This window comes from Callorhinus ursinus, unplaced genomic scaffold, assembly GCF_003265705.2.
Source record: "Callorhinus ursinus isolate GAN/ISIS: 27379988/994484 unplaced genomic scaffold, GSC_fseal_2.0 scaffold140, whole genome shotgun sequence".
NCBI classification, from domain to species: domain Eukaryota; kingdom Metazoa; phylum Chordata; class Mammalia; order Carnivora; family Otariidae; genus Callorhinus; species Callorhinus ursinus.
Genome location: NW_027397202.1, coordinates 184572 through 197415, shown reverse-complemented (window position 1 = coordinate 197415; position 12844 = coordinate 184572). Strand labels below are relative to the sequence as shown.

At 39.5% G+C, this 12844-nt stretch overlaps 1 protein-coding gene across 3 annotated transcripts in view; it reads left to right on the top strand.

Moving 5' to 3' along the window:
- The window catches only part of SYCE3 (synaptonemal complex central element protein 3), a 32564-nt gene extending 20084 nt beyond the window's left edge, over positions 1–12480 (top strand). For all 3 annotated transcript variants that reach the window (XM_025858680.2, XM_025858679.2, XM_025858678.2), the window contains one exon: positions 12171–12480. In XM_025858680.2, coding sequence (XP_025714465.1) covers positions 12171–12328 — 158 coding nt within the window. In that variant the 3' untranslated portion in view covers positions 12329–12480. The remainder of the gene's footprint in view (positions 1–12170) is intronic.
- Positions 12481–12844: the final 364 nt, after the last annotated feature.

Below are 12844 nucleotides of genomic sequence, written 5' to 3'. Positions count from 1 at the left end.
CCAAGATATGGAAACAACCTAAGTGTCTATCAGTGGATAAACAGATAAGGAGAATGTGGTATATTTATGCAGTGAAATATTGTTCAGCCTTAAAAAAGAGGAAATCCTGCCATTTGTGACTACATAGATGAATCTGAAGGACATTTTGCTAAGTGAAATAAGCTAGGCACAGAAAGACAAATACTCTATGATACCACTTATATGTGGAATCTAAAAAAATTCAAACTCATAGAAGCAAAGAGTGAAATGATGTTTGCCAGGGCTAAGGAGGGGGGAAATGGGAAGATGTTAGCCAAAGAATACAAAGTTTCAGTTATGCAAGATAGAATGAGTTTTGAATGTCTAATGTACAGCATGGTGACTATATTTAACACTGTATTGTATACTTAAAATTTACCAAGTACATAGATCTTAAGTGTTCTCAACACAAAATAATAACTGAGGTGATGGAGAGGTTAGTTAGCCTGTTTGTGGTAATCATTTCACCATGCACACATCTATCAAAACATCACCTTGTAAACTGTAAATACAATTTCTATCTCTCAATTTTACTTCAAAAAACCTGGAAAAATATAATCGCAGAGCTCAAAGAAAGATCAAGACTTGGTGGCAGGGTTAAAGCACCATTCATTCATTCATTCATTCAACAAGTACCTCCTGAATGAACACATGCCAAGCCTTGTACGTAAGTTGCCTATAGTCTAATGGGGAAATAAATGTATAAACATATAAATGCAGTATACTATATTAATTGCTATAATAAAGGGATAATAAAGTTCCAGTGGGATTTAGAATGGATGGCTGAAATCTGGTAAATTATGGAAATTTTTAAGAGGAGGCATGGAGCATTTCTCTGAAACAGGAGTTGTTGGAAGTTTCCCATATAGACAGGTGATGGACAAGGCCTTTGGACAGAAAAAACAATTTGTGCCAAGGAACAAAAGTGTAATAAAGTTGGTTGGAGGGGCACCTGAGTGGCTCAGTCAGTTAAGCGTCCGACTCTTGATTTTGGCTCATGATCTCAGGGTGATGAGATCAAGCTCTGCATCGGGCTCTCTGCTGAGCATGAAGCCGACTTAAGATTCTCCCTCTCCTCTGCCCCTCCTCTGCTCGAACACGCTCTCTCAAAAAAAAAAAAAAAGTTGGTTGGATTTAAGTTTCAACTACCGAAGAATAAACTACAAGTGGAAGTGGTAGAGAATAAATCTCAGTAAATCATTTGGGGTCAGATCATGAAAGACTTTGTGTACCACACTAAGAAGTCATTCTGTAGTTAACAGAGAAATACTGAAGAAAGCTAAGTGGGGAATGACGTAAAAAGATACATGTTTTAGAAAGATTATATAGCAGTGTGGAGGAGATTGGAAGCTACCTCAGCGATGACCTCACAGATAAATACCAAATACAGCATTGGTGGTATAGTGGTGAGCATAGCTGCCTTCCAAATACATGAAATAATAAGCCACTGTGAGTGAAAGTCCACAGAAACAAGAGTCAACATATTTAGATCTCCACAGACTATAGGTGATGTCAGATGCAGAGTGTAAATAGCTATGTATAAAAGGGCTGAGGAGGTAATGCCAGTACAAAGATGAGCGTAAAAGAAACTCGAGAATAGACAGATTGGGAAAAAAAAAATGGGGCCTCTCAAAGGGAAAGTATTGTAAGATAAAAAAGAAATCAAAAGGGACGCCTGGGTGGCTCAGTCAGTTAAGCGTCTGCCTTCGGCTCAGGTCCTGATCCCAGGATCCTGGGATCGAGTCCCGCATCGGGCTCCTTGCTCAGCGGAGAGCCTGCTTCTCGCTCTACCCCTCCCCCCCATTCATTCTCTCTCTCTTTCTCTCTGACAAATAAATAAATAAAATCTTTTAAAAAAGAAAGAAAGAAAGAAATCAACGGCAGTTGAAGAGATAATCAATTGGAGAATAATGCATCAAAAAGAGATAAAGAAAGTAAAAGCATGAAGAAACGAAGAGACTAGTGATATAGACCAAAAATGCCTAACATATATCTAATTGGAATCTCAGGGAAAAAAAGACATTAGAGACAATGGAACAATAACAATATTTAATAATATAATGTCTCGAGTTTTCCAGAACGGATGAAAAGTGAAATCACAGATCCAAGAAACAAAACACATCCTAAGGAAAATAAAATGATATCTTTACCTAGACACATAATAGCAAAACTTCAGAACGCCAGACAGAGAAAAACTACAGGAATGCAGAGAGAAAGAAAACTAAAAGGAGAGAGAACTGGAGTGGACTTTTTCAGCAATAATCATGAGAACCACAAGTTAGTGGAACAATATCTAAGTGTCATAAAAGCACTATTCACCCAGAATTATGCATCCAGCAAAATTATCTTTCAGTAATGAGGGAAAATAGGGCGCCTGTGTGGCTCAGTCAGTTAAGTGTCTGCCTTCAGCTTAGGTCATGATCCCAGGATCCTGGGATCGAGTCCCGCATTGGGCTCCCTGCTCATCAGGGAGCCTGCTTCTCTCTCTGCCCCTCCCCCCCATTCATTCTCTCTCTCAAAAATAAATAAATAAATAAATAAAAATACTTTTTAAAATAATAATGAGGGGGCGCCTGGGTGGCTCAGTTGGTTAGGCGACTGCCTTCGGCTCAGGTCATGATCCTGGAGACCTGGGATCGAGTCCCGCATCGGGCTCCCTGCTCAGCGGGGAGTCTGCTTCTCCCTCTGACCCTCTTCCCTCTCGTGCTCTCTATCTCTCATTCTCTCTCTCTCAAATAAATAAATAAAATCTTTGAAAAAAATAAAATAATAATGAGGAAAAAATAAAGACATTTGCAAATGAATAAAAACTGCCAACATTTGTCACAAAGAGACCTGCTTTAAAGGAACTACTAAAATTTTACTTAAGTAAGGGGAATATGATCTCAGAAGGAAGGTCTGAAATGCACAAGGCAATGGAAAACAAATAAAATGTTATACATGTAGGTAAATCCTGAATAGTTCATGAAGTACATTTTCTCCCTTCCACATTACTTCCTGTGACAATGTGGCTAAATTTTCTGCCACCACATAGCAAGTATCCCTTCTCCTCCAGCTTCCAATAAGTTTCCTCACTTCTCTGTAAATACCTATTACTGGCAGACTTTTCAAACTCCCAAATCCTATGAACAGTGTGTTCAAGGCACTTTAAACTTGCACTAATACTTTCCTCAAAGTCCTTACAGTTTTTCCAGCTTCCATCCACTGAAACATTCCAAAGTCACTCCTACATTTTAGGGCTTTGTTACAGAAGCATCGTGCTCCAGTACTAAAATCTGTGTTAGTAATCTATTGCTGCATAACAAATTAACCCAAATTTCACAACTTAAAAGAAGAAACATGATCACGCAGTTTCTGAAGATCAGGAATCTGGGAATGGTTTAGCTGGGTGGTTCTGGATATATTTTTTATGGGTTTGCCCTCAAACTGTTGGCTATTGTTTCAATCTCTAGATATTTGACCAGAGGCTGGAGAATCTCCTTCCAAGCTCATGTAGCTGTTGGCAGGAGGCTTTCTATGTGGTCTCACCATAGGGCTGGTCATGACATAACTTCCCCTAGATCAATTATATGTAATAAATAAATATAATAGAGTATAATACTATATATATATATATATATATAGGTATATATATCTGCCCAAGACAGAAGGTACAGTCTTTTATTAGCTAATGTTAGAAGTGACATACCATTATTTCTGCCATATTTTACTCATCACACCGACCTATTCTAGTACAATGTGAGAGAAAACTACATAAGGATGTGATTATGAGAAGACAGGGACTGCTGGGGTCAACTTGGAGGCTGGATACCACATTTATTAAGAGCATCTAAAACATATATTTTTAGAAATAATAAAGCTTAGCAAGGTAGCTGCAGATAAGATCAGTATACAAAGTTAACTGCATTTTTACCTACCAGCAACAAAGAATTAGAGCACATTTCTTAAAGGCATTTACAACAGTAACACACACACAAGCGTGTGCACACACACATCTATGAATTCCCCTGGAAGAAATTTAACAAGAAATGTACAAGGCCTAAATGCAGAAAATTATAAAACTTGACTAACAGATACTAAAGATCAAATAATGGAGCTATAGCAACATTCATGAATAGAAAGACTTAGAGCAACCAATGTGTCTATTCTCCCCAAATTTCATCCTAGGCTTTAAAATAGTTTTAGTGAAAATCCTAACAGGGTTTTTCATGGAACTTGACAAGTTTATTCTAAACATTTATGAGAGACTTAAGAGCCAAAATGCTAAGATATTTCTGAGGAGGACAAGGACGGGGAATTTACCCGACCCTTAGCAAGATTTACTATAAAACTGTATCGTTAAGACAGTGTCATTTTGACAAGTTGAGCAACAGAATAGAACAGAGAGCCCAGAAACACGCACACACACACTCACACACATACACACACGACACACTTTCATAAACACACACATACACATTCACAGATACATTTGCACACACATAACACACTCATACACACACATACAAATACACAAGAATTTTTATTTATTTATTTATTTTATTCATTTATTTGACAGAGAGAGAGCGTACACGCGAGCAGCAGAGGCAGAGGGGGAGGCAGATTCCCCGCTGAGCAGGGAGCCCAATGCAGGACTCGATCCCAGGACCCTGGGATCATGACCTGAGCTGAAGGCAGACCCTAACCCACTGAGCCACCCAGGCACCCAAGAATTTTTATAAATAACAGAGGTAAAGTGGCAGATCAGTGGAGGAAAAGAAGGAACTATTTAATAAGGAAGCTTGAGAAATTGGTTATCCATAAAAATAAAATTAAAAAAGGATCCCTACTCACATATACACACAATAGCTTCAGAATAATGAGAATTTAAGTGTCAAAAATAAGTATAAAACTTGGGAAGAAAATAAGGGAGAGTATCTTGTGACTTTGGGGGTGGGGTAGAATTTCCTAAACAAGAGGCAAAATGCAAAACACCAGAATAAAAGATTGATAAATTGAGCTACATTAACATTAAGAATTTCATCAAAAGGTAATTTAAATGTCACTTTCTCAGTGTAGTGTTTCCTGAGCACCCTTCGTGAAATTGCAAATCCTTTTTCCCTGCCACTCTCAACCCTCCTTCACTGATTTATTTTTCTTCTTAGTATTTATTTCCTTTAAACATATTCTATAAGTTTACTTATTGTTATTTATTATATAATGGTCATGAGGACAAGACTTTTTGACATTACCTCTCGTTCTGTCCCCAGAACTTAAACAGGTACTGACCCATACCAGGTGTTTAATAGGTATTTTTTAAATGAATGAATGTGTCTTAGCTCCCTGACTTTTTAATGCATTTTTTTAAGATTTTATTTATTTATTTGTCAGAGAGAGAGGCAGAGCACAAGCAGGGGGAGCAGCAGGCAGAGGGAGAAGCGAACTCCCTGCTGAGCAAAGAGCCCAATGAGGGACTCCATCCCAGGACCCTGGGATCATGACCTGAGCCGAAGGCAGACTCTTAACCGACTGAGCCACCCAAGCATCCCAACATTTTATGCATTTTTAGAAAGCCTGTGTCTTAAGCTTCTTGACATCTTCCTTGCCTAGAACAGTGCTAACAGTGAAAATAGGTATTGGAATATGATTGTTTCCCTTGGTACCTCCTTGCATGGCACAGTAAGGAAAATGTTTGTTTGTTTGTTTTCAATTTGGGATTGGTAATAGATAATAGATAATCCCCTCTCTACCATAGTGGGTCCTTCATTTGTTGTTTTCTAATGATTTGGGTTTTGTTGACTTGTTTTTCTTAATTGTTCTCTGGCAGAGAGTTTGGCTTCTCAGTTCACAGCGTGTTATCATCACTGATCCATATAACAATCTTCACTTACTTGTTTCCATTTTTTTATTTCCATTTTTTTTCGCTTATTCCCTTTCTGTGTATTTTTGTAAATTTTGTACTTTTGTTTTTACGCATATATTTTTAAGTTATGTAAACTATATTGCATTATATCTCCAACCTATACCTTCCTTTTTATTTTTTAAAGATTTTATTTATTTAGGGCGCCTGGGTGACTCAGATGGTTAAGCGTTGCCCTCGGCTCCGGTCATGATCCCGGGGTCCTGGGATCGAGTCCCGCATCGGGCTCCCTGCTCAGCGGGAAGCCTGCTTCTCCCTCTGCCTCTCTCTCTCTGTGTCTCTCATGAATAAATAAATTTAAAAAATCTTTTAAAAAAAAGATTTTATTTATTTATTTGACACAGAGAGACAGCGAGAGAGGGAACACAAACAGGGGAAGTGGGAGAGGGAGAAGCAGGCCTCCCGCTGAGCAGGGAGCCCGATGCAGGGCTCGATCCCAGGACCCCGGGATCATGACCTGACAAAGGCAGAAGCTTAATTAATGACTGAGCCACCCAGGTGCCCCTTCTTTTTATTTTTTTAAAGATTTTATTTATTTATTTATTTATTTGAGAGAGAGAGAATGAGAGAGAGAGCACTAGAGGGGAGAGGGTCAGAGAAAGAGGCAGGCTCCGTGCCAAGCAGGGAGCTCTATGTGGGACTCGATCCCGGGACTCCAGGATCATGACCTGAGCTGAAGGCAGTCATCCAACCAACTGAGCCACCCAGGCGCCCCTGTAATTTCCTTTTTAAACTCAACTGTACTATGAGGATCTATTTGAGTAGAGTTCCAGACTTTCTTCATATGCTTGTTAGTCCTTTGGATTTCTTCTTGTGGACCATAAGAAGCAGTGTACTGTAGGTAGTTAAAAATATGGACACTGGTGGGGTGCCTATCTCAGTCAGTAGAGTATATGACTCTTGATTTTGGGGTCACAAGTTCAAGCCCCATGTAGTGCATAGAGCTTACTTAAAAATAAATAACCACGGGCTCCTGGATGGCTCAGTCAGTTAAGTGTACAACTCTTAGTATTGGCTCAGGTCGTGGTCTCGCAGTTGTGGGATTGAGCCCCACATTGTGCTCAGTGGAGAGTCTACTTCAAATTCTCTCTCCCTCTCCCTCCCACTCTCTCACTTTGTCTCTCTCAAATAAATAAAATCTTTTAAATAAATAAATAAATAACCTGAATGTGAAGGGTAGAACTATAAAGTTATTGGAATAAAATGTAAAAAATAATTAAATAAAAAACAAACCATGGACACTGGAGCTTGATTACTTGGATAAAATCCCGCCTGTGCCACTTATTAGCTGTGTGACCTTAGCAGCTACTTAACCTCTCTGCCCCTCTGTTTCGACTTCTGAAAAATGAAGATAATTATAATACCTACATCTTAAATTTAAATTTTAAAAAATTTAGGTGAAATTCACACACCATGTAATTAATCATTTTAAAGTATACATTCAGTGGCATTTAATACATTCACAATGTTGTACAGACACCAACTCTATCTAGTTCAAAATATGTGCATCATTGAAAAAAGGCACTTTGTACCCCTAAGCAGTCACCCCCATATGCCTTTATCCCCAGCCCCTGGCAACCACCAATCTGTTTTCAGTCTCTATGGATTTATCCATTCTGGGTATTTTGTATAAATGAATCATATAACATGTAAATGCAGTTTGTCTCTGGCTTCTTTTCCTTAGCATAATATTTTCAAGGTTCATCCAGACTATAGAATATATTAGTATTTTATTCCTTCCTATGGCTGAATAATTATTCCATTGTATGGATATATAATTTTATTTATTCGTTCATTTTTTGATGGGTATTTGGGTTGTGTCCACCTCTTAGCTATTGTGAATAGTGCTACTATGAACATGTGTATACAAGTATTTGTTTGAGAACCTGCTCTCTGTTGTTTGGAATATTACCTAGAAGTGGAATTGCTGGGTCATATGGTAATTCTGTGTCTAGCTTTCTGAGGAATGTCAAACTGTTTTACACCATGATGCACCATCTTACATCCCCACCAGCAGTGTGTGTACAAGGGCTCCAATTTCTCCACATCCTCACCAACACTCATTGTTTTCCGGGTTTTTTTTAAATTATTGGATTTTCTGTCTTATTAATTAGAAGTACTTTCTTGCATATTATAGATATTAACCCATTATCATCTTTAAGCATTATAAATTTCTTCTATCATTTGTATGAAAACTGTCCATGTTGTCCTTAGTTGAAAAAAAATTTTTGATAGAAAGACTCATCACCAATATTTTGCCTTATGGTTTGTGGTTTTTAAGAAGTCCCAAGATCACAGATATTCTGCTAAATTTTGACCCACAGATGTTATTTTCTCTTTCATATTTATATCTTTAATTCATCTGTAGTAACTGTCTTTTTTCATTGATTTTTGGTTTTACTTTTATCATATACTAAATTTCCATATATACTTAGGCCTGTCTCTGAGCTTACTGTTTTTCTTCCATTGGTCTATTTGTCTATACCACACTATTTTTTTAAAAGATTTTATTTATTCATTTGACAGAGAGTGAGCACAAGCAGGGGGAGCGGCAGCCAGAGGGAGAGGGAGAAGCAGACTCCCCGCTGAGCAAGGAGCCCAATGTGGGGCTCAATCCCAGGACCCCAGGATCATGACCTGAGCCGAATGCAGACACTTAACCAACTGAGCCACCCAGGCACCCCTATGCCACACTATTTTTTAAAATATGACCTTATAGGGGAACACCTGGGTGGCTCAGTCAGTAAAACATCTGCCTTCAGCTCAGATCATGATCTTGGGGTCCTGGGATCGAGTTCTGCTTCGGGGTCCCTGCTCAGGGGGAGTCTACTTCTCCCTCTCTCTCTGCCCCTTCTCCTGCTTATGTGCTCTCTCTCTCTCAAATAAATAAACAAAAATCTTTAAAAATATATATATATGACTTTATAGGAGGTCTTGATATCTGATAAGGCATATTTCCCCCCTTCTAGCTTTTATTTTTTAAGATTGATTTAGCTATTGGATCTTTATTTGTTCATATACATTTTTATAATTTACAAATACTGATAGTTTGGGGTTTTTTTGTTTGTTTTAGAGAGAGATCTCTAAGTCAGGGGGAGGGGCAGAGAGAGAGAATCTCAAGCAGACTCCCTGCTGAGTGCGGATCCTCAGGGGAGCTTGATCTCACAACCCTGAGATCATGACCTGAGCTGAAATCAAGAGTCAGTCGCTTAACTGACTAAGCCACCCAGGCATCCTCAAATACTGATAGTTTTATCTCTTACCTTCCAATCTTTACACCTCTTACTTCTTTTCAAATTCTTTATTCCATTTACCAGCATCTCCTATACCAGTAACATTGTTGGAGGTATCCTTGTTTGATCCCAATTTTAAAGGGAATATATACATAGTTTCTCCATATAGTATAATGTTCATCATAGGTTTTGGTATATCACTTTTAGTAAGTTAAGGGTGTCTCATTCTCTTTCCAATTTGTTAGAATTTTGATTTTTTAAATCATAACTAGGTATTAAACTTTGTTAACTGCCTTTTTTTTGGCTTTAACTGAGATATTCCTCTGATTTCCCCATTTTTATTAATGTGATTAATTACACTGACTGGTTTTCTAATACTCAGTCTTCCTTGAATTTCTTTTACAAACTCTATTTGATCATAACATACTATTTTAACTCATTGTTAGATTTGAATAGTTCATGTTATATTTAGAGTTTTACATCTATATTGATGTGAAATAGACCTATATTTTTTTTCATATAATCTTTGATTTTAGAACAAATGAGCTTAGGGAAAAATATGTTTTTATTTTTGCTTATCTCTGTTCTCAAATTTCCTATAATGTGAATGGAAAGCTACTATACCCATACAGTGAGATTATCAATCTTCTTTTCCTAATTTCTGGAATCACTTCTATTACATAAGACTTAACTGTTCTTTCCAAAGTTTGGTAAAATTCATCTGTAAGACAATCTGGGGCCTGAGACTGGGAGGTAGAACTTCACCATTTACATTTTAAAACGTTGATTGGTCTATTTTGCCAAAGGTGAGAATTCACGTATGGCTGTAAACCCCAGGCCCATCTTACCCCTTCCTCACGTGGCTCAGCTGACCCTCTTGCCATTGTTCCTGTAGTCTCTGTTCTCCATTTCTATCTTCCAGGCCCACACAGCAAATTCACTTACCACATCCCTAAGTGATGTCTGCCCCTCTCCTACAACAGATTTTTGTTTTTTGTTGGTTTTTTTTTTTTAAGATTTTATTTATTTGAGAGAGAGAGACACAGTGAGAGAGGGAACACAAGCAGGGGGAGTGGGAGAGGGAGAAGCAGGCTCCTGCGAAGCAGGGAGCCCGATGCGGGGCTCAATCCCAGGACCCCGGGATCATGACCTGAGCCAAAGGCAGTCGCTTAACCAACTGAGCTACCCAGGCGCTCCTCTAAAAATAATCTTATAAAAAATAAAATAGGATGGGGTGCCTGGGTGGCTCAGTGGTTAAGCGACCGCCTTCGGCTCAGGTCATGATCCCGGGGTCCTGGGATCGAGCCCCGCATCGGGCTCCCTGCTTCGCAGGAGTCTGCTTCTCCCTCTCCCACTCCCCCTGCTTGTGTTCCCTCTCTCGCTGTCTCTCTCTCTGTCAAATAAATAAAATCTTTTAAAAAAATAAAATAGGATGTTGTCAAGAACATTTTCATCTCTATTACATACTTCTCAAAAAATAACCCTTTCAGAAAATTTTTTCTTAGGAAAAAAGTGTCTTAATGGGTTTGTTTTTATTTTATGGTCACTGAGTCTTAAACCTGAGCATGTTTCCTCTGCTTTGGCCTTAGGAAACTCAGAGCTAGAATTCCAACTGCCATGCAGAACAATATGAGACTCATTTCTGCAAGCTCTTTTTTTCTCCTGAATTTTTATTTCTTACTGCCCTAACCCTTTGCCCTGAATATCTCAATTATTAATTTTGTAGTAAGAGTTTCTCCTATCTTGAACACCCTAATATGTTCTAGGCAAATTACATATATCATCCATTTAATCTTCATAGCAAGCTGTGAGATTGGGACGTTGTCTATCCTTTACAAATGAGGTTAGTAAATTTAAGTCACTTGTTCCTGGCCACATAGGTAGCAAGCGGAGAGCCCAGAAGCCAACTGCTCTGACTCCCAGGTGCATGCTCCACCAGCTGTCTGAAAGGGTGGTCTACTTATTAAGATACAGGTTCCTGGGCACCATTCCCAACCTGGTAAATAAGAATCTCTTTGAGGGAGGCCTCGGTGGCTCAGTTGTTAAGCATCTGCCTTTGGCTCAGGTCATGATCCCAGGGTCCTGGGATGGAGCCCCATATTGGACTCCTGGCTCTGTGGGGAGTCTGCTTCTCCCTCTGCCTCTGCCCTGCTTATGTTCCCTCTCTCTCTCTCTCTCTCTCTCTGTCAAATAAATAAAATCTTGAAAAAAAGAAAAAAGAACTTCTTTAAGTTGTGGGAGGGGCCAATAACCTACATTTCAACAGGTTTCCCAAGTGACTCTCATGCATCCAAAAGTTCAAGAATTCCTGTACAAGCATATATAGCTATATGCCCTCTATCTGTTGAGATACTGCACAAAGCTTTTCTAACAATTTTTCCCTAACCAAACAGATATTACTTTCTGTAAAACATCAAGTCTCTCATGCTGCTGACCTTGGGCATGTGTGGATATTCATGTGCAATTATTATTATTCATTCTGCCTATCTCTTCTTTGGACTGGCCCTAATGAAAGCACAGAGGTACCCAGATAGAAGTGAGCAGGCCTCCCAGGCCACTATGCATAAGGTAACATGAAGCTCAGAACCTTGCTAGAGTAAAAGTAGTCACTCCCACGTGAGCTTGGATAAGCATTATGACTCCTCAGGGTTCACCCTGCAACCACTAGCTATGAACTACTGATGGGTAAGGACTTATGTTTGCTCTAATTTTTCCCAATATTTTATATCAGACTGGCCTCCAGCCTTAATGTCCTGGGCTGATGCATCCAGAAGTTAAGACCTGTGTGAGGTCAGGGAAGTTTCAGTTCTGCCCTGTGTAGGGAGAAGTTTTAATAGGGGTTTTTATGCACGCTATAACACGTAGCCTACCAGTTTTCTCTCCTTAGAGAAATTGGGTAACTCAGCAGGATCTAGTCCCTGGGATGCTTAGCATGGTTGGAGGCATGTGGCCCTCCCTGGGGCGTTCCAGAGCCACAGCCCCACTCTGCAGCCTGATCAGGGCCTGTCTGGTTGTTGCAGTGCAAGCCACATGGATGGCCTACGACATGGTGGTGATGCGCACCAACCCCTCACTGGCAGAGTCCATGCGCCGGCTGGAGGATGCCTTCCTCAACTGCAAGGAGGAGATGGAGAAGAACTGGCAAGAGCTTCTCAATGAGACCAAGCATAAACAGTAGGCCCCCTGCCCACCCACGGCCACCATGCTGCCATCTGCCAATGTGGAGAAGCTCCTAAGGCATGGAGCCTTCTCTGCTGGCAGAGTAACAGCGACCTAAATATAGCTGTATTAACAGTACTTGTTTCTCAATAAACTTATTTTTAAGAACAACCTGAGGACCCCTGTCTGTCCTACCCAGCAGCATATCAAACCTTGCGAACAAAAATGAGAATTATAAGATGCAGATGCTTTCAATGAATTAAACATATTTAGTGCCAGTAGCACCAAGCATAGAATAAAAAGCAAAAACAGGGCCAGATAGACAAACCAGGTCAGAGGGTGGGACAGGTAGCAGTATTCAGTCAGATTTATTTACCTTCCTATGGTGGATTCCAAAATAGGCAAAGGGGAACATTATTTATTCATCCTGGGCACTGTGCTAGGTGCTCACATATGTGACCTTATGTTCTCACCAACTCTCCTGAGTAACAGATGTTCATTATCCCCCAATTCACAGAGGAGAAGAATGAAATTA